This window comes from Eschrichtius robustus, chromosome 12 (genome assembly GCF_028021215.1).
Source record: "Eschrichtius robustus isolate mEscRob2 chromosome 12, mEscRob2.pri, whole genome shotgun sequence".
Taxonomy (NCBI): domain Eukaryota; kingdom Metazoa; phylum Chordata; class Mammalia; order Artiodactyla; family Eschrichtiidae; genus Eschrichtius; species Eschrichtius robustus.
In genome coordinates, this window is record NC_090835.1 from 52,560,656 (window position 1) to 52,585,640 (window position 24,985).

Here is a 24,985-nt window from a genome sequence, read left to right on the forward strand (position 1 = left end):
CTAATCCTTTTGCCCTTTGATAATTAGGAGTGGGGGCCTTCCACCCACAAATTTGCTTCATACAATTCATGAGGGATTAGCCCTGTTTATACCTGCTGTTTTGGAAGAGTAACAACTGAAAACGTCTGCAGTGTTTTGTTGCTGTATTAAGGAGCTTACAGGGTGAGATAATTATTCTAGAACAAAGACCTGCAACCTGCAAACCTGGCCCTCTGCCTGTGTTTGTAAATAAAGGCCACTGGCACATGGCCACGCCTGACCATTTATATATTGTCTGGGGCTGCTTGTGAACTGCAATAGCAGAGTTCAGTAGTTGAGACAGAGACATATGGCCAAAAAGCTCCAAATATTTACTCTCTGGCCCTTTATAGAAAAAGTTGGCAAACTCCTACTCTGGAAAAATCAGCGTTCCTCTGAGGCTAACTGCAACTTCGTCTATGAGTCTCAAAGCCCTTTTCTGTGTGTTTCTTCTCTCACCTCCCCCGCCTCCACACACACCTCTTCTTTCCTCTCGTTGGCAATGATAGAGAACTTGACTATACGCTTTATTGCCAGCTTTCTGAGCACTTACCAGGTGCCAGGTATTGTGCAAAAGCCCTATTCGTGTATTGGCTCAGTGAATCCTCATACAACCCAGTGAGGTAGGTACACTCACCTCGTACAGACAAAGAGACATTTTACGGGTGGAGCCACCTGGATAAGAAGAGGCAGAGCTGAGGTTTGCACAGGGACTCTTGGGCCTCTGATGTCTGTGCCTGTGACCGCAGCACTAAACTGTCTTGCGAATGTTGAGCTTTTCTCTTTCTCTAAAAACCTAACCAAATTAGGTATATGCATTTATTACAATCCTGTTTAAAATACAGTCCTGTATTTTATCTTAATACAATGATGATAATGGATAAATAAGATTTGAAAGAGTAAGTGAAAATCAATGACATTGGCTTGGGGCGTGGCCAGAAAAGAACGAGAGGTACAGAGGCTCTGGGCCCTCTTAGTTGCTAAAGCTGACCCTTAAATTTAGCTCTGAACTTCTTGGCAGCCAGATGATGAAGGAAGACACAGCCATTTAAGTAGCTCTTAATTAAAGAGGAGAAAAAAGAAAATGAGGGGGACAGTACCTTGCCAGTATTTGCAAAGCTTTTCTTAAGATTTATTTCAATTATTTCCAAAGGGACTTCTGAGGCACTAATCAGAGTATCAGGATCAGTCATCCAAGGGGAGTTTCCTTTTCTGTGTGAGTGGCAAACACCTATTGCAGGATGGCTTCATGACCTGTGAAGCCCTTGATACTGGCCTACCATTACCTGTTTTGCTGCTTTTTTTTTTAAATTTAATTTATTATTATTATTTTTTTGGCTGCACCTCGCAGCATATGGGATCCTAGTTCCCCGACCAGGGATGGAACCCGCGTCCCCTGCACTGGAAGCGCAGAGTCTTTATCACTGGACCTCCAGAGAAGTCCTTGTTTTGCTTCTTTTTTTTTTTTTTTTTTAATTAATTAATTAATTTAATTTATTTTATTTTTGGTTGTGTTGGGTCTTCGTTGCTGCACATGGGCTTTCTCTAGTTGCGGCGAGCAGGGGCTACTCTTCGTTGCAGAGCATAGGCTCTAGGTGCACAGGCTTCAGTAGTTGTGGCTCGCGGGTTCTAGAGTGCAGGCTCAGTGGTTGTGGCACATGGGCTTAGTTGCTCCGTGACACGTGGGATCTTCCCGGACCAGGGCTTGAACCTGTGTCCCCTGCATTGGTGGGTGGATTCTTAACCACTGCGCCACCAGGGAAGCCCTGTTTTGCTTCTTGAACCCATAACATGAAAGTATAGTCAGAGGGATTCTCGCTGAGAAAACCATCGTGCACTAAACCATTTGGGAGGAGGTGCTTTGCAGATGATGATGATGGTGTCTAGTTCTTCTACATCACTCCCTACTCCCTTCCCACTCCCCGACTCTGTCCATAGGCTTCATGGAGCTACTAGCAATTTTGCCAACAGCATACTCCTTGCAGGAACACTCTCTACCTCTCCCGCTTCCTTGACCAGCGAGTGCCTTTCTGTCTAGAGCTGCCTCGGGTAACCGCTCCGGGGAAGCTTCCTTAGCCATCTCTTCCAGCCACTCTCAGACTGGACACCTCTTTTCTGGGGGCTCACAGTTTCTTATGCTCATGTTCGAAGGCCACGTATCCCTAGGATCACAAAAATTTGTTTGCGTTGTGTGCAGGTAGAAATTGTTATGTGTGGGAAATTTTTAAATTTTTGTAAAATTGTGAAGTATACCACACACACATTAATGTGCAATAATGAAGCATTATGATGAGAACAGCCACAGAATCACCACCCAAGATGGAAAATGGTACGTGGCCAGGACCCTGGAAGCTTCCCAGGTGTCCTTCTTAATCACATCCCACTTCTTCTCACTGTTCTGACTTTCGTAGCCGTCAGCTTCTTGCTTTTCTTTACACTTTTACCAATTATGTGCATACCAAGACTTGATAGTTTGGTTTTGACTGATTTGAATTTTCTATTCGGGAAATTGAATCGTCTGTATTTTTCAGTGTCATGCTTCTTTCACCAACCTCTATACCTCTAAGATTCTTCGGTGTATTGGATTTTTTGGTGTATCTGGTGTATTGGAAATAAATGAAGGTCATTCATTTTTATTGCTTTAGAGCAATGTTGCTTAACCTTTTTTTCATTGTTGCCTATTAAAGATCCTCTCTAGACATATTTTTCTAATTGCCCCCCATGAAATTTTAATACCTGAGATATACTGTATAATTGTACATATATCTGTACTTTATATGAAAAATAAGGTTTTTTGTTTTTTTTTTTTTAACATCTTTATTGAAGTATAATTGCTTCACAATGGTGTGTTAGTTTCTGTTTTATAACAAAGTGAATCAGCTAAAGATATACACACGTTCCCATATCTCCTCCCTCCCGCACCTCCCTCCCTCCCACCCTCCCCATCCCACCCCCCAAGGCGGTCACAAAGCACCGTGCTGATCTCCCTGTGCTATGCGGCTGCTTCCCACTAGCTATCTATTTTACATTTGGTAGTGTATATATGTCCATGACACTCTCTCATCCTGTCACATCTCACCCCTCCCCCTCCCCATATCCTCAAGTCCATTCTTTAGTAGGTCTGTGTCTTTATTCCCATCTTGCCACTAGGTTCTTCATGGCCTTTTTTTTTTTTTCCTTAGATTACATATATATGTGTTAGCATACTGTATTTGTTTTTCTCTTTCTGACTTACTTCACTCTGTATGACGGACTCTAACTCCATCCACCTCATTACAAATACCTCCATTTCATTTCTTTTTATGGCTGAGTAATATTCCATTGTATATATGTGCCACATCTTCTTTATCCATTCATCCGATGATGGACACTTAGGTTGCTTCCATGTCCTGGCTATTGTAAATAGAGCTGCAATGAACATTTTGGTACATGACTCTTTTTGAATTATGGTTTTCTCAGGGTATATGCCCAGTAGTGGGATTGCTGGGTCGTATGGTAGTTCTATTTTTAGTTTTTTAAGGAACCTCCATACTGTTCTCCATAGTGGCTGTATCAATTTACATTCCCACCAACAGTGCAAGAGTGTTCCCTTTTCTCCACACCCTCTCCAGCATTTATTGTTTGTAGATTTTTTGATGATGGCCATTCTGACCGGTGTGAGATGATACCTCATTGTAGTTTTGATTTGCATTTCTCTAATGATTAAGGATGTTGAGCATTCTTTCATGTGTCTGTTGGCCATCTGTATATCTTCTTTGGAGAAATGTCTATTTAGGTCTTCTGCCCATTTTTGGATTGGGTTGTTTGTTTTTTTGTTATTGAGCTGCATGAGCTGCTTGTAAATCTTGGAGATTAATCCTTTGTCAGTTGCTTCATTTGCAAATATTTTCTCCCATTCTGAGGGTTGTCTTTTGGTCTTGTTTATGGTTTCCTTTGCTGTGCAAAAGCTTTTAAGTGTCATTAGGTCCCATTTGTTTATTTGTGTTCTTATTTCCATTTCTCTAGGAGCTGGGTCAAAAAGGATCTTGCTGTGATTTATGTCATAGAGTGTTCTGCCTATGTTTTCCTCTAAGAGTTTGATAGTGTCTGGCCTTACACTTAGGTCTTTAATCCATTTTGAGTTTATTTTTGTGTATGGTTTCAGGGAGTGTTCTAATTTCATACTTTTACATGTACCTGTCCAATTTTCCCAGCACCACTTATTAAAGAGGCTGTCTTTTCTCCACTGTATATGCTTGCCTCCTTTATCAAAGATAAGGTGACCATATGTGCGTGGGTTTATCTCTGGGCTTTCTATCCTGTTCCACTGATCTATATTTCTGTTTTTGTGCCAGTACCAAACTGTCTTGATTACTGTAGCTTTGTAATATAGTCTGAAGTCAGGGAGCCTGATTCCTCCAGCTCCATTTTTCGTTCTCAAGATTGCTTTGGCTATTTGGGGTCTTTTGTGTCTCCATACAAATTGTGAAATTTTTTTGTTCTAGTTCTGTGAAAAATGCCAGTGGTAGTTTGATAGGGTTGTTTTTTTTTTAATCCTGTAAAAATCAGCTCCCACCTCCTTGGGGATGCTCTCCACCTCATTGAGAATGGACACTTCAGAGCAGGGGTTACCACCCTCAGCACTATTGTCATTGTACCCAATAATTCTTTGTTGTGGAAGCTGACAATGCAGGATCTCTAGCAACATCCTTTGGCCTCTACCCACTGAATTAACAGATGATTTTTCCATTTTTCTTCATTTTTTAATATTTCTGCCATGGAAAGTTATTATTTATGTAATGTTTAAAGTATCCGTTACCTATTATAGGGGAGAATATCACTACAATCTGAAAACTAACACATTGGTTGTTTTCCTTATTTCTGGGAGATATTAGAAGGTAGGTTTTTATGCTGAGTTGCTTTTTGGAAAATGAGCTTTGAGGACTGAGTGTAGGAGGTATTTGGGGGGATTACTAAGCCTTGTCATCTCAGAGATGTGCAGGTAGTTTCTCTAAACAAAAGCTTGCCTTCGGACGTTGGAGTCTCCTGATTTCTTTCCCCTCCTCTTTTTATTTTTATTTTATTTTATTTTTTTCCCTCCTCTTTTTAAATTTGCAGGTTGAAAATGAATATGGCAGCTACTATACCTGTGATTACAACTACCTGCGTTTCCTGCAGAAGCGTTTCCAGTACCACCTGGGTGAGGACGTGCTTCTGTTCACCACGGACGGGGTGCATGAGAGGCTCCTGCAGTGCGGGGCATTGCAGGGGCTCTATGCCACCGTGGATTTCGGAGCAGGTTGGTGTCTACAGTCACAGAAACCCAGCTGAGCAGGCAGGTTTGGGCTTTTTACTCCATCGGTCGTTCTAGGCAGCTGTTGTTCAAGTGGCAAGGGCATATCGAGTGAGGTTTCCCAAATTTTCCTGTATCTGGTAACTGGTAACATAGAATACCTGATAATGCACCCCTCCATTGCAGAGATCACTTTATGTCAGCTGAGCTGGCCCTCAGGTCAAGAGCTCCATTTCCAGCCCTGGCGGAGCTGGCTGCAGCCTGGAGTCCTGTTCTCCTAGGGGCTGCCTGCCAGGAGCAGTTCCAGGTTGAGGAGCTCCACCTTTCAGGCTCTGTCTGGGATGTGCTGCTCTTCCCTGCTCCCCCTGTCCCCCGAGTCATGGCTGGATGCTCGGGCTGTCGTGGCCATTGTGAACTCTGAGGCCAGCCCTGGGGTTCCGGGAACTTACCTGGCACTTCCGTTTTCTTTCTACATCAACTCATAACGCTGGGAACTGTGATGGGCCGGAGGTGGTTTGGCAGATGCTACAAAAAATCGTCTTGCCTGATGCATTAGTGCTGTGTAAGCTGCTGAGGTTCCACACATGAAAGGAGGGCTGGGATGCTTCGGGCTGTAATGACATTAAGAAATCTTCATGTAGGTTGAGAGCAGCTTTCATAAAAGGCATGGCAGCTAAATGCAGTGTGTGATCCTGGCCTTTTTTTTTCCGTGTTTTTTTTTTTCTTTTTTTGGTTGTTGTTGTTAATGAAGGACATTATTGAGACAATTGAAATCTTTGAATAAAGCCTTTAGATTAGATAATAGTATTCTATCCATGTTAATTTCCTGTTTTTTATCATTGTATTCTGTTTGTTTAAAGAATGCCCTTGCCCTTAGGGGATACACACTGAAATATCTAGGAGTAAGAGGCCATTCTGTCTGCAAATTATTCTCAAATGGCTCAGAAAAAAATATGTATATTCATATAAAGGGGGAAAACCTGATAAATGTGGTAAAATGTTAACAATTGGGGAACCTGGGTGAAGGGAATATGAGTTCTTTGTACTATTCTCACAGCTTTTCTGTAAGTTTGAAATTATTTCAAAATGAAAAGTTACTGCCCCGCCCAAAAAGACCAGCTCTTCAAGTAGCATAAGGATCCCGCTGTTCTCCCATCTGAGGGATGAGACGTACATCCAGTGTTGCCTTCTCTTGAGAAGGATGTACAGAAAACTGAAGTTGCATTTTTAAAAAGATTCTTCTACACTACCAACAAGGAAATAACTGGCTCTGAGTGAACTGAGTGTTTCTAGAAACATGGTACGTTGCTCAGAGCATTTGGCGATGAAATAACTCATCTACAAAGAGCTGCACAGGAAGTGCCATGCTGGTTTCGTCCGCTTTGGCACACTTCCCAACACAGTGACGAAAAAGCACAGTATTTTTCTGTTGGGAGGAACAAATTGAAGATTATTATGAGTTAGTTGTAAGCATTATTTGTATGTAGGGTGACAGCACATACAAATAATGCTTCTGCTGTGGGTTCAAGGACAGACATTCAAGACCAGTGTACCTAGGGCAGGTGGGGCTGTGGTAGCTTCATTCATTTGTGTGCGAGAGGGGCAGTGCCTGGGGTCAGATCCCAGGAGAGGCGCCTGAGAGCAACATTTAAAGATCTGGAAGCTACCGAATGCTTAACAGTGAGAAATTTACAGCCATAAAATAAATGAGATTCCATTCTTTCTTGATCAGCACGTTCTCTCCTGAAAGCTGGCCTTACAGAGAAGCCCAAGGCTTGTCCAAGAGCAAGGGGTTTTTGGAGACTTGGCTGGTGTCCCTTTCACACTGGGACACCCACTGCGGGAACTGGACTGTGCAGTATGGGGTCAGGGTGTCCTCTGCTCTGGCTGGGAAGCACTGTGCGTGTTCACTGATGTAAAGCAGCCCATTACCTCTCTGGGGAGAAACGCTTTCTCTCTTTAGAGATGGAGGGGAGAACAGAGACGTGGGAAGCAAGATGAGATACAGGCATCCTCATGGAATATTTCAGAAGAAAAAATTGAGTTCGCGAGTGGTCTGGAATGACTGTTGATGTACAAATTAAAATTCAGAGTATACTCCATGATTCAGGGATAAACGTAATTAGAGCACATGTGTCCCTTTGATTTGTTAATTAAGTGGCAGATATTTGTGCCACTATGGTGTGTATGGCGCTGTGGAGCTTACCAGGAAGTATGTTCAAAGCAGGGCTATCCTGTAGGGAGCAGCTAGGTCAACCAGATGTCCGAGTGGAGAGAGAGAGAGAGAGAGAGAGAGAGAGAGAGAGAGAGAGAGAGAGAGAGACACCAGCCGTGTGTCCAGGTGCTGGGGACACAGAGGAAGCACAAAGCCTGTGCCGTGATCTCCCAAAGGAAAGCAGTCAGGAGGGGCCCGGGCACTGTTCACAGAGGAAGCATCATTCTGTGGTCCCCACGGTCCGTCAAATGGATGGTCTGAGTCCCCACCTAAAGCTAGCTTGGAGGTGTGCAAGCCCCTGGGGGTGTGGGGAAGGGCGGGGGCCTCGGGCGCAAGTCCTACGAAGGAATCTTTTTATTTAACTTCTTGTCATTCCCATGGCTGACCGTTCTTCTCCCTCTCATTTTTCAGGTGTCAACATCACAGCTGCTTTCCTAATCCAGAGGAAGAGTGAACCCAAAGGACCCTTGGTAAGAATCAGGCGTGAGGCGTGGGGAGACTGTTTGCTTGTACTAACTTCATTACTGCTGCTGGGAGAGAGCGATTAAGTGCTGTGGAGGGTGGGAATGGATCCTTGATTTCTCTGGGTCTGAGGTCAGCAGCTGATGGGAGTGTAGAGACCCCCTTCTGGACACACGGGAAACAGCAGAAGCAGTGCTGCTACTTGACACTGAGGCCCTGCACTGGAGGGGGGCAGAATGGGGACCAAAGTGAACATCCTGCCTCCATCAGGCTCTGCGCTCTTGCGTACCTCATCGTATTTGGTCCTCGTGCCAGCTCTCATAAGTAGTATCATTGTCTCCATTTTCAATGAAGCTCAGAGACCATGTCACTTGCCCAGGGTCGTACAGCTGGTGAGTGGCAGGGCCAGGATCTGAGTTCAGGTCTGTGTTTCTTGAAAGGTCTTTGTGACAGAGCTTCTCCACCTTTAGTGTGCTTACAAATCACGTGGGACTCTTGCTAAAACACAAACGTTGATCTGTTGGGTCTGGGAGGGGATTGAGATTCTGCATTTCTGACAAGCAACCAGGTGACGTGGGGATGTAGGGTTGCTGACCACTCTGGGAGCCGCGGGGCTCTGTGACATGCTGTGTAGGCGCCTGGGAGGTGGAGACGGCGGCCAGGTCCTGGCGGGTGTGCTCAGCCCATCAATGATGCAGCCCTCTCTGTGCTTCCCTTCTCCTTTCAGTTGTGGCAGTTGTCCTTGTCACTTGGCCCTGTGTAAGGGGGAATATCCTGTGCCTTCCCCGCAGCAAGTCAGGCTGCCCCACCTGTGTACACACCTTTGTACAAAGCAGCCTTTTCTGAACCTGGTCTCTGCTTCGTGAGCCATGCAGAACCCGAGTTCCCAGACTCTGGGTGGAGCTATTTCCTGGAGCCTGAGACAAGAAGGCCCCAGAACACATCCAGATTTCTCTTTCCTTCTATAGATCAAGGGCTTGGCAGGGTCATGCCCAACAGAAACATGAAGTGTTTGGGGCCTGCTTGGCAGAATATTTGGACAAGTCTACCTCACTTTAAAGTCCACCTGAGATCTGAAAATCTGGATTCACACGAAGGGTGAATTTGGAGCTAATTATTTTATAAACATTTTGTCATCTGATTCTTTTGCCCAACAAACTTTCCTACCATATTCAAACTGGGGATTGGTTAACAAGATTTTGATGCAGGTACAACTTTTCAGGGACACCTGTATTGTCTGCACCTGAGACCTGAGTTTAGGCAATGCTATATGGGATGTCCTCATTGGTCCCCCAGCTCCAGGTAAAGCAGTGAATGTCAGCTCCTCTCCCCACCTGTTCCACGGTAGAGAACCTAGGGCAGTAGTTACTGAGAAGTCCAGCATGTAGAAGTCTTAAGTCTATCCTAAGCTCTGTATCCCTTTCTCTTTTCAGGTCAATTCTGAATTCTACACTGGCTGGTTAGACCACTGGGGCCAACCTCACTCAACAGTCAAGACTAAAGTGGTGGCTTCCTCCCTTCATGATATTCTTTCCCGAGGGGCCAGTGTGAACATGTGAGTGTTATTTTTCGGAGGGGAGGCTGTTCTCCGTAGCTGTGGGCTCATGGTGAAGTACCGTCTGTTCTCTTGTTTCCTTGTAGGTACATGTTTATAGGTGGCACCAATTTTGCCTATTGGAATGGTAAGAGCAATTTAACATCTGTTTGTAGAATCTAATCCTAAAATGTTTCTGGTGCTTGATTTTTGGAGGGGTGTGCCTATGGACAACTGTTATTTTCTATTTTTGTTTGTTGTCTCCCAAATTTTCTAATATATAAGAATTGCCTATTTAATTTAAAAAATCATTTTTCTTTTATTTATTAAGAAGAGAAGAGAAATGTTGAATTTACTTTTCTATTAAGAACTGATTTTAAAAAATTGAGTATCTAGGTGTTATGAAATAATCAATGTTATATAAATGAGGAACTGCATTATGATGATTATAAATTACCCTTCTATACTTGTTTTAGATGCTCACAAATTACTTGTTCTTTTAAAATTTAATTCAGAATTTTAATTTAATTTACAAATGTATTATAGAATCATAGAAATGGAATATTCTTCATACGTAAATATGAATCTTTCAAAGTTTTATTTTTTTCTTTTCTTTTTTTATTTTATTGAAGTATAGTTGATTTACAGTGTTGTGGTAGTTTCAGATGTACAGCAAAGTGATTCAGATATACATAGATATAGATGTATAGATATGTATTGTTTTTCAGATTCCTTTCCCTAATAGGTTATTATAAAATATTGAGTATAGTTCTCTGGCTATACAGTAGGTCAAAAAATCATTTTTCCTTAAAAAAAAATTTAAGAGACATAACTTGTACATTTAGAAGCTGTTGTTTTAAATCAAGCTAGTCGGGCAGGTCATAGTCTCTGGCTATAACTTACTTGTTCATATATTCTGGTCTTTTTCTTCTCTTTTTTTTTTGAAAAAAAACACTTTGTTTTGTTGAGATACAATTCACATACCATAAAATTCATGATTTTAGGAATTTCCTGGCTGTCCAGTGGTTAGGACTCCACACTCTCACTGCCGAAGGCCTGGGTTTGATCCTTGGTTGGGAAACTAAGACCCCACAAGCCACATGGTGCAGCCAAAAAAATAAATAAATAGATTCATGATTTTAAAGTACATGATTCAGTGGTGTTTAGTTTATCACAAACTTGTGCAGCCATTATCACCATCTAATTCCAGAACATTTTCATTATCCCAAAAAGAAACCTCGTACCCAAGAAATGCGCCACTCTCCCTCCTCCCAGCCCCTGGCAATCACTAGTCTACTCTCTGTCTTTATGGATTTGCTTATTCTGGACATTTCATACGAAGAGAACCATACAATTTGTGGTCTTTTGTGTTTGAGTTCTTTCATTCAGCGTAATCTTCTCAAGGTTCATCTATATTGTACTGTGTATCAGGACTTCATTCCTTTTTATTGCGGAATAATATTCTATTGTGTGGATATACCACATTTTGTTTATCCATTCATCAACTGATGGACATTTGGGATGTTCCCCCTTTTGAGCCATTATGAATAATGTTCCTATGAACATTGATGTGTAAGTATTTGTTTGAACCCCTGTTTCAATTCTTTTGGCTGTACACCTAGGAGTGGGATTGCTGGTTCATATGGTAACTAACTCTATATTTAGAGTTAGAGGAACTGCCACAGTATTTTCTAAAGCAGCTCCATCATTTTACATTCCTATATGGCCTATATGGTCTTTTTTTTTTAGTAGGAAAAATTATGGTAGAATTCTCTTCATTGCCATTGACTTTTGCAAAGACAAACCATCCTATATTGCTTTTCTCTAAGCCTCATTCCCCACATCTCTCCACATCTGCATTTTCCTCTAGGAGTCATTGAGGATGCTCTACAGTGGAGTTTTGGAAGCCTAACTGGACCTCAGTCTCCTGGTGTTAGTAATTGGACACTATCAGCTCTTAGTGAAGTTTCTTCTTCAAACTGCTATCTTTTGTGCAGGGCAGGATGGTCAAGGAGAAGACTTTGGTTAAAGTATTATTAATATTATTATTAGAGCCAAAAAATGGAGATAATGCAAAGTTCAAGTGTCATTTCTTAAAAGATAGTAGAGTGCCAAGGTTGGTAATTGAAGTTAGATCAGCTCTGTGTCTGTCTTCCCCTTAGAAACACTTCAGACTTTGTGATGCCTTTTGCATTCAGAAAGTAGGGATTCCTCCTAGCTTCCATCCATGGAACCGAGACCAGTCACCAATCCAGGAATAAAGACTGATATTTTTTGAAACTTTACAGTTCATGAAACAATTTTTTATATCCTATTATTTTATTGAAAACAATACATTCTTTTTAAAACTTATTTATTTATTTATTTTTGGGTCTTCGTTGTTGGGTCTTAGTTGCTGAACGCGGGCTTTCCCCAGTTGCGGCGAGCGGGGGCTACTCTTCGTTGCAGTGCACGGGCTTCTCATTGCGGTGGCCTCTCCCGCTGCAGAGCTTGGGCTCTAGGCGCGTGGGCTTCAGTAGTTGTGGCACGTGGGCTCAGTAGTTGTGGCTCGCGGGCTGTAGGGCGCAGGCCCAGTAGTTGTGGCACACTAGCTTAGCTGCTCTGCAGCATGTGGGATCTTCCCAGACCAGGGCTCAAACCCGTGTCCCCTGCATTGGCAGGCAGATTTTCAACCACTGCGCCACCAGGGAAGTCCCAATACATTCTTTTGTAAAATTTACGTATAATAACTGACTCACTTTGCTGTACACCTGAAACTAATACAACATTGTAAATCAACTATACTCCAATAAAAATTTTAAAAATAAATAAAATTTACATGTGTAAAACTACCACTCAGAAGTTGTCCTTAATCCTGTCCCTTGCCCCTGACCCTGCCATAAACAATACAAGGCTCTTTTCTGCCTCTGTTTTCCCATTTAGTCCTCATAGCAGTCTCATCTGGGCTGGGGATTATGGACCCACTTTACAGATAAGAAAAACAGGGTACCAGAAAAGTCCACAAGATTCCCATTCAGTTGGCAGAGAGTGGAGCCTGGGCTCAAACTCAGGCCTTGGAAAGCTGGTCGCCGCTCTTTGGATAACTCCTTGCAGCCTGAAGCCTGTGTTTCCAACCCCCATACCAGCCCCTCTGTGTTTGCGGGCCTCTCTCTCCTGCCCTGTTGCCCGGTCTCTTTGCGGGAGTTGGGCGGGGTGGGTGGGCGGTCTGTGCTCTTGGCTGCTATTCTTCGGGCCGGCTTCCCAGAGGAGAGCAAGGGAGAAAACCTCTGGCTCAGGTGCTCACTGCGTTCCTGCCCACAATAGCTGCCCACGCTGTGCAGATAGGTGCCCACTCTGTGCTCATGTATCCCCACGGAAGCCAGGCTGTCCTCTCCTCCTCACACACCCTGCAAAGCTGAGGAGCGGTACATCCTGCCATTTCTCTTGCCTTCCTACCTCACACTCCCCAGCATGGCCAGAGGAGGCTGAAGTCAGCACTGTTTCCCTAGGACACTGCCCTGTGGGGATCTGAAACATCCAGAGGAAGATTCTGCTGGTAGAACTGCACAGACTTAGTTTTCCAGTCTGTCCTGTAACCCATTGGCCAACTTCCCAGCCTGGGTTCCCTTGGCCCGTAAAGTATGTTTCTGGGTGTTCACACTTGTTGACACTCCTTCACAGAGCTCCTTCTCATGCATGGCTCTGCAAGGGCCTCAGGTAAACGAGGCCATGCCTACCACTAGGATGCCCTTGGTCTAGTGGAGCAAGGTCACTGCCACACTGAGCAAGAGGAGGGACCACAAAGGAGAAGGTGAGCTCCTTGCAGCAAGGGATGTGGTTTTTCTTTTCTTTGCATCTCACAGCAAAGGATGTGTTTTAACATAGGTGTTCCCAGGGGCAGGAGAGTAAAAGTAATATGACTGGATCAATTCAATTGGTTGAGTGGTCCAGGTCTTCCAAAATGTAGATTCTGTGCATAGAACAGATGAGACAGTCTTTGGGAGACGACCTGATCTTCGGCCTCCCTCATCTGTCAACCCCGCCACCAGTAGGATCACCCAGGGCGGCTCCATCATTCATGAGCTGTGGGGTCGCTCCAAGGAATTCATTACTAAATCATAGTGAACTGTCAGATTTTGTGCCTCATTTACTTAAAAATTAGATTGGATATAAGATTATCCTAAAATAACTTTATTCTTTCACACACTTGCATTGCAAAATGCTCTCTGGAGTAGAAGAGAAAGGGGTGGCATGGAGCCTTGCTGGTCTGCAAACGGCAGCGTCAGTGTCACCTGGGAGGCTTACTTAGAAATGCAGAGTCTCAGGTCTGACCCCAGCCCTGCTGAATCAGAATCCCAGGTTGGGCTAAGGAGTGTGTTTTAACGAGCTCTCCACGTGACTCTCAGGCCGGGGCAAGTTGTACTGACGCAGGGTCACTGCCCAAATTTGCAGAGTCTCCTATCTGTGAATATCACCTGTGACAAGGCTGGGGCCCACTGGTCTAGACTGTGCCCCTTGGACAATAATTGCAATGCTGTTTGCTTTTTGCATCGACGGTATTGGGATTATTTATTAGTCTCTGCGGCGGGTCACATTCCCTGGGAAACGGGACTCTGAGATTGCCTGGCACAAGTTTATTGGGGTGTGCTCCCAGCGGCAACACCAGTGAGAGTCAGGATTGGGCAGAAGGAGAAGTTGGGCAGTGACGCAGTCTCAAAAGTGGCTCAGCTGATTCTAGAGGGAGCTCTGGAGCTGGGATGGCCCTTTGAGGCAAGGGAACTGGGTTTTTATATCCCTGCACTGGTCAGTCTTTGGATGTGGGCGATCCCAGGAGGGGTGTAATCTTGGGCAAGGCGGCCCAGCAGAGGTCAAGGACCAGAGAGGGGCACATCTGAGAGCCGTCCTCAGCAAGCACTCCCGGTAACTGGGGGAATGAGTGAGCGCCTGGGCCCTGAAGGTCAATGTGAGAGGCACACCCCCTAACTCTTTGCAGACATTACAAACGCCCAAGGTTACACTTGACTTTCAGTGGGCTGGTGTGTGTCTGCAGTCATCTCCCAGTTTGTTTGGTCTGATAGCCCCTTAGTTGTCTGCTGCTTATCCTGGGCCCAGAAAACTGTGTGTCCACCACGGACCTTTTCTCAGCCACACATGAGGTCATGAACAAGATCACGGCTGCAGGGTTAACGGTCAGACGTAGGGGTCATGCCATAAGCCTTGCTGTTGCTGGTTGTGAGATATCCAGGGGGTTTTGTGGGGAGCGTCAGAGGCCCTGCTTGTCCAGTGACAGGGCTGTCTGCTGGGGTCGCTGAGAGAGTGGATGGGGAAAGTGCTCTGTAGACTCTAAGGAGCGTGGCGAGGGCCACCTGCAGGAAGAAACTCGTTTCTCTAAACCTTGCCTCCTGAGGGCCACCTCTGTGTCACTTAACAGTTGGCTCTAATGTGTTCCTTATTTTCTCCCTCCACAATGCCGAGCCATGAATCCCAAAGAACTTGTCCCAGGGGAAGGCGTTCCGTAGTAGCTAGTGGCACGGTTTTGTCTTCCAGGGGCCAACACGCCCTACCAAGCACAGCCCACCAGCTACGACTATGATGCTCCCCTGAGCGAGGCCGGGGACCTCAGTGAGAAGTATTTTGCTGTGCGGGATGTTATTCAGCAGGTGAGTGCTTTGTACGGGCTGCAGGGGCTGGTCTGGGCCAGAGCCTGCCCGGGACTCACAATGCTCTGTAGACAACTTCCTGGAGCTTTTGTGTTTAAAAGGACGGATGAAGGGAAGCATGAGCAAGACTTGGCCTTGAGTCTTGGTCCCACCCGATTAAGAGTGAGCCTGTCAGCAAGGTACTCCACAGTACATTGTAAGGATTAAAAAGAACACAGGTAAGGCCTCCGGTACAACCCTGACACATCTGTTGTCCAGTAAGTGGTGGCCATTTATACTATTATTCATACTAAACAGAAGAAAATGTGTGTCCACATAAGTAGCTGAAGTATGCAGGAAAGAAAATCCGTGGGCATTCTGAACACGGTACAAACGTGAGCTGTCAGCAATGCTTCATTTTTCTATTTGGGGCAAGTGATTGCTGTTTCCTCCTGGCCTGACACCTGAACACTTAGTCCTGCTAACGTTGTGACCTTTGAGGCATCTAACGCACCCAGGTGGGGTTTCCTGTCTCTGTGTGGCTTTAAAAAAAAACCCACAGTTTTTCTGCTCAGTCACCTGAGTTTTGAAGTTAAAAAACAAAGATTTTCTGCCTATAAATGGTATGGACTTTTTTTTCTGTTAGTTTTAAGTATGCTGTAGTCTCAATCTAAGCCTAAGTGTTATTTATATTATGAAAAATTTTAAACATATTGAAAAATATGATCTATACTTAACTACTCTTAGAGTTTGTCCATTTGATCTACGTTTTCAGATGTGTGGTTAAAATGTTGCTCGTGTGATTTTTACTGTGGGTTTAATCTCTGTAGAATTTAGAGTGATGACTCCCAAGTTCTGTCTTGTACGCTTGTTCTCTGTTTCAAAGCTCTCTATTCCTATCTTTATTATTTCCTTCCTTTATTTGAAGCTTAGCTTTTTATTTTTTTATTTTTTTAAATCTTGCTCTTTTACATACTGTTTTTCTTGTGTTTTGGTTATGTGTTTTTTATTCACAAAGAGATCTAATTTTTTTTTAAATTTTATTTATTTATTTATTTATTTATTTATTTATTTATTTATTTATGGCTGTGTTGGGTCTTCGTTTCTGTGCGAGGGCTTTCTCCAGTTGTGGCAAGCGGGGGCCACTCTTCATCGCGGTGCGCGGGCCTCTCACTATCGCGGCCTCTCTTGTTGCGGAGCACAGGCTCCAGACGCGCAGGCTCAGTAGTTGCGGCTCACGGGCCTAGTTGCTCCGCGGCATGTGGGATCTTCCCAGACCAGGGCTCGAACCCGTGTCCCCTGCATTGGCAGGCAGATTCTCAACCACTGCGCCACCAGGGAAGCCCTAGCTTTTTAAACTGGGCTTTCTTCTTTTCTTTTCTAATATAAATACTCAAGTCTATATATTTCCTTCAAGTACTGCTATGGTGCCATCTCATAAATTTTGATATGTTATATATTATTATTGTTTGCTTTTAAACATGCCTATTTTGATTTCTCTTTGACCCTTCAAACGTTCAGAAGTGAGTTTTTAAATTATTAAACATAAGTATTTTTCTAGCCTGTTGGTGTCTCACATATTTGCATTGTGGTTGGAGAATGTAGTGTGTATGATACCAATCCCTTGAAGTTTGTTGAACCTCTCGGTAGAGCCTGGCCTATACCAGTATGAACAAATATTCTGTGTATTCTCGAAAAGACTTCGTGTTTTATAATTGTTGGCTATAATCTGTATACGTGTTCATTAGATTAAGCTTATTAATGGTGCTGCTGATATCTTTGATATCCTTCCTAAATTTTTTGGTCAGTTTATTCTATTAGTTATTGAGAGAGTTGTGTTTATGTATTTCTTCTTGTAGTTCTGTCAGTTTTTGAGGCCATGTTATTAGTATGTAGATTGAGAATTAAATCTTTTAGTATCATTATATGGAAGTCGTCTATCTCTGATAATGCTTTTTGCCATAAAGTCTTTTTTGTCTGATACTAATACTACCTGCATTCTTTTGGTTAGTATTTATCTGGTATATCTTTCACAATGCTTTAATTTCAACCTTTTTATATCCTTTTTAAAAAAACACGTGTCCCAAAACAGAAGCAGACTCAACGGACGTAGAGAACAGACTTACGGTTGCCAAGGGGGAGGGAGGGATAGATTGGGAGTTTGAGATTAGCAGATGCAAACTATTATATACGGAATGGGTAAACAATAAGGTCCTGCTGTATAGCACGGGGAACTATATTCAATATCCTGTGATAATCCATAATGGAAATGAATATAAAAAAGAATGTATATGTATAACTGAATCACTTTGCTGTACAGCAGAACTTAACACAACATTGTAAATCAACGATACTTCAATTAAAAAAAATAAAAATAAAAACGTGTCCCTCCTAAACAGGATATAGCTGGATTTTTAAAAAATCTAGTTGGAACATTTTTGTCTTTTAACTGGTGCACTTGTTCATTGTCATTCATTATAATTCTTGATACACATCAATTCATTTCAACCATCTTATAATAATCTATTTGTCCAGCTTTTCTGTTTTGTCTTCCCTTATTACTTTCTTTTGAACTGTTTATTTTTGTTTCCTTATTTCATCTCCCTCCCACCCTAGTTTGGATGTTATTCACTATATTTTTATTCTTTTAGTGGTTACCTGTTGAAGTGTGAAATATGTACCCCCCCCAAAAATACAACTCAGTAAAGAACAACGTGAACCCCTGGAACCAACACACAGCCCCCCAAAAGCTCCCCTCATGCTCCTTCTGGTCATTGACCTCCCACTGACCTCTATCACCATAGGTTAGCTGTGCTTGTTTTTGACTTTATATGGATGGGTTCATACAGTATGCACTCCTTTATGTCTGGCTTTCAAAAAACTTTAACGTTCAGTTTTTACTTATAATAATTTAAAATTAATCCATATCTTTACTTCCTTCCTACAACCAGAACTTTATCTCACATTAACTCCAGTTACATCCTTCCTGACTTATATGCTCTGAAAGTCGTGTATTTTAGTTGTGGGCTAGTTGTGGATGTGAATCTTCAAGGGAGATTTGTTTTCTCCCCTATTTATTGCTGTGCAACAAATTACCTACAACTCAGTAGCTTAAAACAACAAATGTGGGACTTCCCTGGGTGGTGCAGTGGTTAAGAATCCGCCTGCCAGTGTAGGGGACACGGGTTCGAGCCCTGGTCTGGGAAGATCCCACATGCCGTGGAGCAACTAAGACCGTGCACCACAAGTACTGAGCCTGCGCTCTAGAGCCCGTGAGCCACAACTACTGAGCCCATGTGCCACAACTACTGAAGCCCGTGCACCTAGAGCCCGTGCTCCACAGCAAGAGAAGCCACCGCAATGAGAAGCCTGCGCACTGCAACGAAGAGTAGCCCCCGCTCGCCGCAACTAGAGAAAGCCCGCGGCAGCAACAAAGACTCAACGCAGCCAAAAATAAAAATTAAATGAACAAATAAATTTTAAAAAACAAAAACAAAAACAAATGTTATGACCTCACACAGCTTCTGAGGGTAAAGAATCTAGGGGTGCCTTAGCTGGATGTTGTAGCTCGTGAATTCTCCTGAGGTTGCACTGAAAGCTGTTGGCGAAGCCGCAGACTCTGAAGACTTACGTGGGGCTGAAGGGTTCATTTCTTTCTTTCTTTTTTTTTTAATATTTATTTATTTATTTGGTAGCACCGGGTCTTAGTTGCAGCTGGTGGACTCCTTATTTGCGGCTCCCTGGCTCCTTAGTTGCAGCACATGGGCTCCTTAGTTGCGGCATGCATGTGGGATCTAGTTCCCTGACCAGGCCCCCTGGATTGGGAGCATGGAGTCTTACCCACTATGCCACCAGGGAAGTCCCTGAAGGGTCCATTTCTTTCTTTACTTTCCTCTTTTTTTTTTTTTAATTGAAGTATAGTTGATTTATAATGTTGTATTAGTTTCTGCTGTACAGCAAAGTGATTCAGTTATACATGTATATATATATTCTTTTCCATTATGCTTTATAACAAGATATTGAATATAGTTGCCTGTGCTATACAGTAGGACCTTGTTGTTCATCTATTTTTTATATAGTAGTTTGTATCTGCTAAATTATCCTTCCCCACCCCTTTCCCCTTTGGTAACCTTAAGTTTGTTTTCTATGTCTGTGAGTCTGTTTCTGTTTCATAAATAAGTTCATTTGTGTCATATTTTAGATTCCACATATAAATGATATCATATGTTATTTGTCTTTGTCTGACTTACTTCACTTAGTATGATCATCTCTAGGTCCATCCATGTTGCTGCCAATGGCATAACTTCCTTTTTTTATGGCTGAGTAATATTCCATTGTATATACATACCACATCTTCTTTACCCATTCATCTGTCGATGGACATTTTGGTTGCTTCCATGTCTTGGCTATTGTGAATAGGGTTGCTATGAACATAGGGGTGCATGTATCTTTTTGAATTATGGTTTTCTCTGGATATATGCCCAGGAGTGGGATTGCAGGATCATATGGCAACTCTATTTTCAGTTTTTTGAGGAACCTCCTTATTCTTCTCCATAGTGGCTGCAACAACCTACATTCCCACCAACAGTGTAGTAGGGTTCCCCTTTGAAGGGTCCATCTCACAGGGCTGTGTGCAGGTCACTAAAGTTCTTTGCCACGTGGGACTCTCCATGAGGCTGCCCATGATGTGGCTTCCCCCACAGTGAATGATCCGTGAGAGAGTGGGCACCTCCAGATGAAAGCTGCAGTCTTTTTATTACCCAAACACAGAATGACATCCCATCCCTTTTTCCATATTCTTTCCACTAGAAGCCAGTTACTAAGTCCGGGCCATATTCAGGGGAATTAAGTTCCACTTATTGAGGGGAAGAGTATCAGAGAATTTGTGGGCATGTCATTAAAACCGCCACATCCCCCTACACTCAGGGCTTTATTTATGACGGGCAATGTTCATTGTAATCACAGGTAGCCTTTGGTTATACCACTAATCAAATAAACAGGTTCATTTATTTCCTTTACTGGTTTTTTATTTTTAGAGGTTGCTTTTTTTCCTTTCTGACCTAAGTTTGTTTAATTATATAAAATTACAAGGTATCAGTATTTTTAGATGTTTTCTCTATGGCTAAGATTTCCAAGAAAGATGTCTTCGAATGTCCTGCCTGGAGTAAGGGGCTGGTTGCCAGCATTCTGCGCCCTGGGGCAGAGTTGGGGCTGGGTGGGGTGGGGGGGTAGTTACTTTTTACTACGTGCATGATCACATTCTCCCCTTTTAAAATGTCCTCGATGCTGCAGGTTAACCATGAAAACAAAGACCATGTTTTCCCCTCTCTGGAGAAAAAATCTCTGGTCCCAGGTGGGAGGGGGCATTGCACAGAGTAGTGTTTCTCAAATACCGGAGCATCAGAACCACCTAAGTACTTGATGGAAATGCAAATTCTACTGAATCAGAAACTCTGTGGATAGGGTCAGCAATCCAAGATTTTACAGACCCCTGGGTGATTCTGACATGCGCTAGAGTTTGAGAACCTTTGGCTTGGAGAAGGGAAAGAAATCTGAGGATCATGCTGCTTTACAAATAGCTTTCACCCAATCCTCCTTATTTAGCACCTGTACCTCCCAGTTCAGAAGGATCTGGTGCTTCCAATTTTGAGCCTTTTGGTAATTTTGCAGTCAGATTGAATTGGTTCTTAGTTTTCTCCCATTCTGGATTAGGATTTGGCTTTCTTACTACTGATTTGCCATTCATTTGTCCATTTTCCAGCTTCCAGAATTTTGTTGCTGTTGTTTCCTCTTCTGTTCTTCAGTTCTGTGTATTTATGTCTTAAACAAAAATCTGTTTACTGAGATGTTTACTGGCATTCTTTTGGGAAAGAATGAAATTAGATGTTATGTTTAGTGTACCATCTTAACCTAAATGATCTCATTCTCTGTAATGGCTACATGCTATTGTGCTATTTAGATTTACTGCCATTTACGTAATCCATTTCTAATTGATGGGCATTTAGATTATTTTCAACTTCTTTTTTTTAAACTCTTTTTTTTTTTTTTTTAATTAATTTATTTATTTATTTATTTTTGGCTGTGTTGGGTCTTCGTTTCTGTGCGAGGGCTTTCTCCAGTTGTGGCAAGCGGGGGCCACTCTTCATCGCGGTGCGTGGGCCTCTCACTGTCGCGGCCTCTCTTGTTGTGGAGCACAGGCTCCAGACGCGCAGGCTCAGTAGTTGCGGCTCACGGGCCTAGTTGCTCCGCGGCATGTGGGATCTTCCCAGACCAGGGCTCGAACCCGTGTCCCCTGCATTGGCAGGCAGATCCTTAACCACTACGCCACCAGGGAAACCCTCAACTTTTAAATGACATCTCATGTACAGTTCAAGGAGAGCTACAGGAAATTTTCTTTTTTCTTTTTCTTTTTTTTTTTTAATATTTATTTATTTATTTGGCTGTGCCAGGTCTTAGTTGCAGCATGTGGGATTTTTAGTTGCAGCATGCGGGATCTAGTTCCCTGACCAGGGATGGAACCTGGGCCCCCTGCATTGGGAGCATGGAGACTTAGCCACTGGACCACCAGGGAAGTCCCCGAAATTTTCTTGAAATATATTACAAATGGCCCTTCAATGAAATTGTATCAGCTGAGTCTTATTTCCCCACACTTTTACCAATACTGTGAATTATCAGACTTTTTGACCTTGCCATTTGATATGTAAAAGGATAGTTTTAAGAGTAAGCACTACATTTCTTTAGTAATGAGTACTTAGAGTTGTACACCCTTTCATGTATAAATTGTCCATTTATGTTACTTTTTCTATGAACTATTTGTTCAGGTTTTTTCATAGTTTTTCTGTTGGGCTATTTGTTCTTTTTGTAATTTGCAAGGGTTTTGTTATTGTGGCATTTTTCATTTTTCACAGTTTGGGGAGGGTTCTTTTTTTTTCCTGTAAAAAATAATCCTGCGTTTTTATGTAGTCAAATATGTTACTTCCCTCCTTTATGGCTGCTTCCCCACTGTAGTAGTATAAATAAATTCTCTTAGTGTGTTGAAAATTGTTATGATTTCATATTTTACATTTAAGTGCTGATGTGCATGGAATTTTTGTTGTTGTTGCTGTTATTAGGAGTGAGTTAGAGACTTAGCTTTATTCATCTCTTAAATGACTAGACAGTTATCCCAGCCCTTTTTATTGACTTATCCATTATTTTGCCACTGGTTTGATGTGCCCATTTTGTCACCTACTTAATTTCCATAAGTATTTGGGTCTATTTTTGAACACTTTCTTTTATGTTATTGATTTTTTTTTTCTCTTTTATCAATACCAAACTGTTTTAATTGTTACCTTTACAATGTTTTATTATCTGGTAGGACTAGTCTTCCATCTTTAGTCTTTCAGTATTTCCCTGGCTATTCCTGCAAGTTTACTTTTCTATGTAAACTTTTGTATTATTCTATCAACTTCAAAACAAAACAAAAACTCGAGATACCTGTTGATGTTTTAAGTTTATACATCAAATTAGGGGTGATATTTACAATATTGAGTCTTAGCTAAGAAAATGCCTTTCTACCTGTTCAAGTCTTCTCTGATGTGCTTCTTGTTTTAAAGTTTTCTTAAAATAGTCCCTGTCCATTTCTTAATATGTTTATTCCCAAATATTCTATGTTTCTAATACTAATATCATTATCAAAGTCGTCTTTTATTTCTTTATGAGAAATATTATGATTATATATTTGTCTTTAAAATATAACCTACTTAAAAAATGTTAAATATATAAAATAATGTCACACACATCCATGTACCTGGTACCTAGATTTAACACAGGTTATTATGAAATCTTTGCTTCTGATTTTTTAAGAAAATAATACATCACAGATAAAGCTGGGTTTATTTCCTGTTTCTTCTCCTCCCTTCTCAGAGGGAGGAGGAGGAATAGTATTTATCCTTCACACACATTTTTGTGATTTTTTACCACAAATGCATGCATCCACATACACTATATTTAATTTTTTGGTCTCTTTAAATTGTACATGAATATTCCATTGTACTTCCCTTTTTAAATTACTGATTTCTTTGATTTTATTGTAGTGCCTGTGGACTTATTTCTTTTACAGTCTGTTGCCTCATCTCACAAACCACTTCAGGTTTGTTTATTTTTAAACAGATTTATTTAGATATAAGTCACATACCATAGACTTCATCCATTTAAAGTACACAATTCAGTGGGATTTGTATGTTAATTTTTTTAATTGTGATAAAATATATATAACATAAAATTTGCCATTTTAACCATTTTTAAGTGTACAATTCAGTGGCATTAATTACATTCATAATGTTGTGTAACCATCACCATTATCTATTTACAAAATCTTTTCATCCACCCAGACAGAAACACTAACTATTATGCAATAACTCCCCATTTCCCCTTCCTTTCAGCCACCGGTAAGCGCTAGTCTACTTTCTGCCTCTGTGAATTTGCATATTGTAGATGTTTCACAAAAGTGGAACCATACAATATTTTCCTTTTGTGTCTGACTTATTTCACTTAGCATAATGTTTTCAAGGTTCATGTTATAGCATGTATCAGAAGTTCATTTCTTTTCATGGGTGAATAATACTTCATTGTATATATACAGGCAGCCCTCCACGTCTGTGGGTCCCACATCCACAGACTCAACCAACTACAGATTGAAAATATTAAAAAAAAAAATTACAGAAAGTTTCAAAAAAGCAAAACTTGAGTCTGTTGCACGCAGGCAGTTTTTTACATAACATTTACATTGTATTTACAACTATTTACATAGCATTTACACTATATTAGGTATTATAAGTAATGTAGGGCTGATGTGAAATATATGAGAGAATGTGCATGGAACATATGCAGATGTACTCAAGTCCCTTGAGCATCCTGGAATGTTGGTATCTGTGGGGGTCCTGAAATCAATAGTCTGCAGATACAGAGGGACGACTTGTATACCACAGTTTGTTTATCTATTCACCTCATGCATCTCTTGATGGACACTTGGGTTGTTTCCATCTTTTGGCTATTTTGAATGATGCTGCATTGAACATTGGGGCACAAGTATCTGTTCAAGTCCCTGCTTTCGATTCCTTTGGGTATATACCTCTCAGTGGTGTTGCTGGCAGGTTTATTTTTAGAATCATTTTCTTTCTGAAATAATGAGCTTTTCTATGCTTAACATAGAAGAAAAATCCAAGTCAAATTTAAAAGCAGATATTTACATGTGCTTTTCTTGCACAAAATATCATCTAATCTTTGGCCTCATCATAACCTCACGTTTTTATTCTCCCATATATTTAGCTACTTCTTTCTGCCCCCTGCCCCACTCCTGTAACCCCTCACATTTTCTTGACCTTCCCTGGCTCTTAGGATTGATGGCTGTTAGAGTCTTTCACCATCACCCTCCGTAGCCCTCTCTGCTGCTGTTCAAGGGCCCCTGCTCCACAATCCACCGGCCTGGACCATTCTGCTGTCACACTCTGGCCCTGAAACCAGGCAGGAGGACTGTGAACTTCAGTGTGCACTGGTTGGAACAGGGATTTGTACTTCCAACCTCAACTGGACCTTTAATTATCTGCACTTCTCTATTTACACCCTGGTCTCTTCTCCCCATCTAGTGGGAACCAACACTGCCATGCTTTCTCCTTAAGGTACAGGTGATGCTATCTCCTCCTTCACCAGGAACATTAATGCTGCTGAATACACCATGTGACATAGTCAGATAGGCATTTCAGAAAGGGTACTGAGTGAGGCACCAAAAGCGAATGTATATTTAAATGAGTAAAAAAAAAAAATCATTACCAACTTACCGTTACCAGGGGATAAGTGGAGGGAGGGATAAATTGGGAGATTGGGAT

General features: G+C 42.1%; 1 protein-coding gene across 1 annotated transcript in view; it reads left to right on the forward strand.

The window, feature by feature from the left end:
- Positions 1–24,985, forward strand: part of GLB1 (galactosidase beta 1) — an 85,487-nt gene that overhangs the window by 29,039 nt on the left and 31,463 nt on the right. Inside the window, exons 6-10 of the mRNA XM_068558153.1 lie at positions 5,116–5,296; positions 7,917–7,975; positions 9,401–9,522; positions 9,609–9,649; positions 15,028–15,140. Coding sequence (XP_068414254.1) covers positions 5,116–5,296; positions 7,917–7,975; positions 9,401–9,522; positions 9,609–9,649; positions 15,028–15,140 — 516 coding nt within the window. The remainder of the gene's footprint in view (positions 1–5,115; positions 5,297–7,916; positions 7,976–9,400; positions 9,523–9,608; positions 9,650–15,027; positions 15,141–24,985) is intronic.